This window comes from Ovis aries, chromosome 7 (assembly GCF_016772045.2).
Source record: "Ovis aries strain OAR_USU_Benz2616 breed Rambouillet chromosome 7, ARS-UI_Ramb_v3.0, whole genome shotgun sequence".
Taxonomy (NCBI): Eukaryota; Metazoa; Chordata; class Mammalia; order Artiodactyla; family Bovidae; genus Ovis; species Ovis aries.
In genome coordinates this window covers 92,402,033-92,409,161 of record NC_056060.1, presented here as the reverse complement: position 1 = coordinate 92,409,161, position 7,129 = coordinate 92,402,033, and the positions used below count along the sequence as shown (strand labels likewise).

General features: G+C 41.4%; 1 protein-coding gene across 1 annotated transcript; it reads left to right on the top strand.

Moving 5' to 3' along the window:
- Positions 1-874: 874 nt before the first annotated feature.
- Positions 875-3,554, top strand: LOC101113416 (uncharacterized). The gene has a single exon (XM_060418511.1). It carries the CDS (start codon positions 2,514-2,516, stop codon positions 3,156-3,158), a length of 645 nt encoding a protein of 214 aa, XP_060274494.1. The 5' UTR covers positions 875-2,513; the 3' UTR covers positions 3,159-3,554.
- The last annotated feature ends 3,575 nt before the right edge of the window (positions 3,555-7,129 follow it).

Genomic DNA, 7,129 nt, shown 5'->3' with positions numbered 1-7,129 from the left:
ACTGTCCCCAAGCCCCGCCATTTTTGCTCCCTCTCCTCACAGATGGGAATGACTATAGAGGGATTTATGCTGCTGTGCCTTTAGGCTTCATAATCAGCATTCAAGTGTACCTTCTCAATTTAGGATTTGTCAAGTATTATCAAAACTCACCAACCCTGACAGAATATGGCTTATACTCACAGCTAAAGTTTATTTGAATTCAGAGTATAAATAGAAAATAAACAGAAAAAGAGCCAAGATTTTCTTTCTTCCTTTTTTATTAGAAGCTTAGAGGTCTGATACCAATCAGTGTTTGATAAACAGAGATGGAAGTGAGAAAACAATCAAATAATGAATGTAAAATCCATCATCAACGCACAGCCATATTAAGTTACCCACTTCATTGTCCTGTCCTAATACTTGTACAGACTCCAAGTAAACTTTGGGCTTATAAATGAGAGAGACTGTTGACAAGTAATAGGAGACAATTAGGAAAGATTTTTTTCCTTGTCTAACTTCTCTGTTAGTGAGTTGGAAACACTGTCAGTTGCATAACCCATATCCATTCCCGAAGATTCCTTACTAACATTGTCCTGATTTTATTTATTATAGCAATCAGCTCCAATATCCCGTATAGGTAGGTATACCATTAAATATTTAACGAGATGAACTGGAGCTTCCTGTGAAATCTTTTTCTCTTCTAATCAAGAGATTCTAGTATATCTGGCTGGAGAAGGCAATGGCAACCCACTCCAGTACTCTTGTCTGGAAAATCCTATGGATGGAGAAGCCTGGTAGGATACAGTTCATGGGGTCACTAAGAGTCAGACACAACTGAGCGACTTCACTTTCACTTTTCAGTTTCATGCATTGGAGGAGGACATGGCAACCCACTCCAGTATTCTTGCCTGGAGAATCCCAGGGACGGGGGAGCCTGGTGGGCTGCCGTCTATGGAGTTGCACAGAGTTGGACATGACTGAAGTGACTTAGCAGCAGCAGCAGCAGCATATCTGGCACCTACCTTCCCTTTTAAACTTCCTTTGAACATGAACATGATATCAGAGGTTGAGATAATGACACAAACAAGCATGACTGTGACACCAAGTAGGCACGGTGGAAATAATAAGCTTGGGTGCCAGATGACATCCCTGAATGTCTCAACCTGATAGCTGTAAATGTCTCTCTGTTATTATTTTGAGAAAAATGAACAAAAATCTGTTTTCTAAAGCTGAAATTTTTTTATTAGCAGATTAAAACAAGCTAGATGAGAAATACGGTGCAAGTCCTGACAATGGCGTTAAAGTTGAAATAGTTCATAATACAATTCTTTAAAATGGCACGTGGATATGGATTGTAGTCCACATGTTCAGATTGCAAATAGTGGAACTATCTTTTATTATTCTACCAGGTGGCAGGATAAAAAAAGAAAGTCTTCCTTTCCCAATTTTCCTCCTTCCTTAACAACAGGTGTGGAGTCCTATCCTGTGTGTCAAGGAATAAGGGAAACCGTCAGTCTTAGTCACGGGTTCACAGGGGTTGAATGGAGATGTCCTTGGGCTTATCAGCATGGCCTCTTCAAGTCCACAGGGGTTTTGTTGCTGCTGTATCAGCAGAGCGCCTGTGTTTTTTGTGAGAGTGTCTGTTTTCTACTTGCCCACATGTACACCGTCGTTACACACAGTTTTTAGAATCTTGACATTTCCCAGGCAATGCTCCTAAGCGCCCTGTGTGATGTTAGTTCTTTTCCACTTGAAACCCTCAGGTTTCTATCTGCCTCCCTCCCTCCTTTCTTCTTCCCCTCCTTCTCTCTGAAGCCCTCCAGGAAGAGGTTTCCAGTTGGTAGAAACCCTTCTCTTTTCCTGAATCATCAAGGGACATCTGTATTTCTAGGAATATTTTCTCCTTTCCATTCCCTGTTCCCTGGCCACCATCCATAGCATCAGTTCAGTTCAGTTCAGTCGCTCAGTCGTGTCCGACTCTTTGCAACCCCATGAATCGCACCACGCCAGGCCTCCCTGTTCATCACTATCTCCCAGAGTTCACTCAGACTCACGTCCATCGACTCCATGATGCCATCTAGCCATCTCATCCTTGTCGTCCCCTTCTCCTCCTGCCCCCAATCCCTCCCAGCATCAGAGTCTTTTCCAATGAGTCAACTAGCATAATACTTTCTTAATTTTCCCAAGGAACTAGGCTTTCAAAACAAAGACACTGGTGATAAGTGAAGTCTGAACAAGGGGCAGGCTGATAAAAAAGACAGAGGATGAAGAAGAGGTCGCGCCAGGATGGTCAACAGAAAAGAAACTGTTGTCCTGGTGCCCCTGACCTAACAACTGAGAATGTTGAAAGGATTCTCAACACAGCTTCTCAATAGCAATCATGACATCACTGCCGCCATCTTCTGGAACTCACTCTTCGTGGAGGACATCGCTTGCTCACCATCTTTCAATAAGCCATCCAAGCCGGACAGGCAGCAACCGGGCGGTGTCGTTCTAGCGTCTCTGGCTACCTGTGTGTTTTCAGACGACCCGAAATGATTTACTGCTTAAAACCGATTCGCGTTTTACTTAATTATCTGGTCTGGGTGCTCGGCTTAATCCTGGCCCACAGCAGATCCTGGCGCGTGTGGGAGTTTGACACCGACATCGTTTCCGCCGTGTTCATTGGACTCTGGGAAGCTTTCTACCGGCAAAAATTTAACGTATCTGGTATAATGGTTGAGTTACCGATGTACACCATGATCAACTCGAGCTGGGTCATTTCTGACGAAATCTCGTATGGGCAGGGCCTGATGCTGCTGGCGAATTTTATGATGTCGGCGGCCCTGATTTTTAGCACAGTGGCGCTATTCGTCAGCAGGAACAAGGCCCCGTACCCTGATTTCCTCCGACTGTGCTACAAGGCGTCCGCCCTGTTGCTCTTCCTCAGCTGCGCTTGTATCACAATTGCAGTGAGCTGGAATTTCACCGTGGATTTTCATGGCCAAACCACCCTTGACTTTCCAATTACCTTTCCTGTTGAAAGAGAAATGGTAACAAATAAACGTCTCTCCTATGTGTTCCCCTTAGGAACCACGGCTTCCATCCTCTTGCTAGTAAGTGCCCTCCTGTTCTACTGTGAAACGTGTTCAATAAAACCGCCGAATCGGGTGAATCCCCTGATTATGTCCAAATGTTGAAGACGACAGGTCTGAACAGTGAGTTTTGGAATGGCCGGCAATCATTTTCTTGAAGACGTTTCCATACATACCTCCCATTGTCCTAATCTTCTATTCTTTTAAAATAAAATATATTTGTCGATTCAAAAAGAACAAAGACCAAATACTGGGTGCTCTTTTGGTTTCCATCCTTGCATGATGCCTCCTGTAAGGCAATGAAGCCTCCATCAAGCATGGATCACGCACACTGCTTAAGTAGAAGACGGTATAATAGGAAGCTAGAGAGAGGAAATGAAATCAACATTAAAAACGTTACTATATGGAGATGCGGATGGGGGTGGGGATGGGGTGGAGTGGGTTGCACCACCTAATGGTGCCAAGCATGTGGGCATTTTATGAATTGGGCCAGACAAACTCTCCCTAAGTCATTCCTTGGAGACACCAGGTAGCTTTTATAGCCAAGTTCGTGCCTCAGGGCAGCTGTTTAGGACGTGGAGTAGCAGCCCTCCAACTTCTGCCTCCGATATCACACCCTCCGCTTCCCTCTGGATGTGTGCATCTCTTCTGGATCTCTGTCTCCAAATCTCTCCCCGTTTATAAAGACACCAGTCAATGGATTTGGGGCCCACCCTAACCCAGAATGACCTCAATTTTAAACTTGATTACATCTATAAAACCCCTATTTCCAAATAAGGTTTATGGGTATAGTGTTAGAACTTTGGCATATATTCTTCAAATATACAATTCAACCCATGTGAATCAACATGTCTCATTTTTAAAAACATTTTGGATTATGGCTTCTATTCTTTGCAGCTGAAGGCATGCTGGTCAATATTCCCTTCCTTCGCCTCCTCACAGATTTGGAATACTCCTATTTTCTTACAAAATTTGGCTTACCTCACCCATTGCTCTTAGTTAATTATGCTCTGGGTGCATATGAATTGTTTTTCATTATTCCTTGTAAGCAGTTAGCAGACTCCCCCTGCCTATCACAATTCTGTTGGCAACATTTATCAAGGAACCTGATAACATATTTTTTGTTCTATAAATATTTGTTGAGTGAATACTTTAAATAGAATTTGAGAAATACAGGAAAGTACGAAGAACTTTTAATCATCCATAATACCACTACCCATGTGAAAATACTATAAAACAATTTGTGTAAATCCTTCCAGCACGTTTCTGCAGAAGTTTTTTTAACAAAACTCTATAATCATCGTGAGTGAGTCAAAGTTGCTCAGTCGTATCCAGCTCTTTGTGACACATGGCTCGTACCCCACCAGGCTCCTGTGTCCATGGAATTTTCCAGGTAAAAATATTGGAGTGGTTTGCCATTCTCTTCTCCAGCGGATTTTCCCAACCCAGGTCTCCTGCATTGCAGGCAGATTCTTTACCATCTGAGCCACCAGGGATACTGATTTATAATTGTGAGTCATACCTTTTTCATTTTGTATAAAACAAACATTTTCCTATGTTATTTCAGTGTTCACAAACTTTTTAAGTAGTTGTGTAAATTTCATTCAATGATTGTGTGAGAATGTACTTAGCATTCCCTGAAGGTAGGAGATTTAGTATGTGTTTGTTATTTTTTAAGATTTTCTTAAATTTATTATTTTTCTACATAAACTTTTTTTTTCTATTATCAAGGAATATTTACTTAACATCAGTAGAAAACTGACTTAGTAAAATTTTAAGGACCCTGAAAAATGCAGGAATTCAGGTCTGCTTTATGGACTAGAAACTGGAGGAAAACACATCAGATTAGGAAGCAAGCAGACCGTGGACATTCAAGAGGGCACAGCAGGGAGTCGAGGCAGTGAGCCCCGGCATCCCAACCACGGGGTCATTTCTCTCTGTGAAATGTGACTGGTTCTCAAGCCACAGTGTCACAGCTTGGTGGCACTCCAGGTCTTATCTGCCTCCCAAGAAATTAAGAAGAGACAAACTCAAGTAAAAGACACAAGAGCAGTTCAGATCAGTTCAGTCACTCAGTCTCGTCTGACTCTTTGCAACCCCATGAACTGTAGCATGCCAGGCCTCCTTGTCCATCACCAACTCCCGGAGTCACCCAAACCCATGTTCATTGTGTTGGAGATGTCATTCAACCATCTCATCCTCTGTCGTCCCTTTCTCCTCCTGCCCTCAATCTTTCCCAGCATCAAGGTCTCTTCAAATGAGTCAGCTCTTCGCATCAGGTGGCCAACATACTGGAGTTTCAGCATCAACATCAGTCCTTCCAATGAACACCCAGGACTGATCTCCTCTAGGATGGACTGGTTGAATGTACTACAATTTTCTATTCTTGGTAGCCCATCATCAAATGCATTTACCATGATGTACTTATTTAGCTTGTTTCAGGGACATAATCAGGAGTCACATACAAGAAAACCATGATAATGCCACCCCTAATAAAAGACTTTTGGTGTAAAAAATTTATAGACTGAAAAGAAATAAAAGGAATATAGAAAAGAATTGATAGACTGAGCCTTACACTCTCAGTATGACCTTGAAGTATTAGGTAGATTGAAATCAAAACAGTAGTGTTTGGGCTTTTTCTTAATAAACAGTAGAAGATAGGAACACAGCCTCACTTGATATTACCGTTTATTTCTAAACATTTTGTATGTTTGTCCCTTCAACTAAACTCAGCATTTCATCTGTAACCCTGTCATGGAGAGCTCTATAGGAATAAATTCAGTATTAAAATTGACAAGTGGGTTTAGTCCCAGCTCTGCCTCTTCCCTGCTCTGTGATTTAGAACAAAATGTATTGTAGTTTTTTGTTGTTGTTCTTTCCCGGAATTTGGCTCCCAAATTCACAGATTGTAATGATCGGACATGATAATTCTTTAGGTGCACAACCCTCTGAAAATCTTTGATTCCAAGTAATGCATGATGTAAAGCTACAAAACTAATTTACATTCATTGAATATTGATTCTATCTTGGCAATAAGGTAATAAACCATAGTCCCAAAGAGTTAATTTTGAAGAGTAAACTTCCATTCAATTCACTGAAGTAGCCCAGGTTCTTGGCAGTCAGATAAATGAAAGCTGAAATTGTTTAAAAAAAAAAAATTCCAGCATCCTTGAAAGTTCCCCATGGTTTATTCTCAAGAAAAAAGGGTATTTCTCAAGTCCACATATTTCTTCTATAAAGAAAACAATTTGGATCCAACTGTATATGATCACAGTGCATCTGTCAGAGGTAAAAATGTTAAGGGAGGCTTACTAAATATGTCTTACAAGTATTTTAGAAATCAAAAGGCTGGCACCATGGCAATGGAGAAATAAAGAAAAGCAGACATTTGGAATATTCAAGAAATTCTTGCATTCATTTGTATATAATCTGAATGGTTTTTCTCTACTGAACTGAGGTATTTTAACATGAAATACCTCCATATTCTGCCTTTAGGAAAATGGACTCCAGGATTATTGCTGTTCTAAAGAGGATACATGGGGTGGTGCCTGTTCTTCCAAGAGCCTGCACTGGCAGATGGCTTGCAGTGTGCGTGTTGCCTCATATTTTCAGTTCTCTCTTTTGTTTTCCAATGTTTTCCACAGTGTTGTAAATGATCCTCCCGTAACTGAGGGAGTGACGCTTCTAACAATTTACAGATATTCAGGTTCAAACAGCCGGGCCCTGGGTATATCAAATGGCATCCAGCCACTAGAAGGTTTGGTAATTATTTCAGGTAGCTGGTTTTGATTACAGCATAATGAGATGAGCTGTTCTACAGCTCATCAGATTGTCCTCTATAATTTTATTAAAAGTTAATACTTAGTGGGGAAATGACTTAAGTGTCAACAGTCCCCTGTCCTTTATTACTTTTCAGCCTTGTGTCAAACTCTAGTACCTGATGAGTCCAAATTCTGGCCACTCCTATTTCACTGCCAAGCTTTATTTACCAGTGACATGACTAGGACCATGGCCAGCCTTTGGAGGAAATATTAATACCTGAGTTCTAATTGCAAAACCAATAGTTCCAAGTAGTA

What these genes read in the sequence shown, in the direction of transcription:
- LOC101113416 (XM_060418511.1), top strand. Translation starts at nt 2,514, where the DNA reads ATGATTTACTGCTTAAAACCGATTCGCGTTTTACTTAATTATCTGGTC.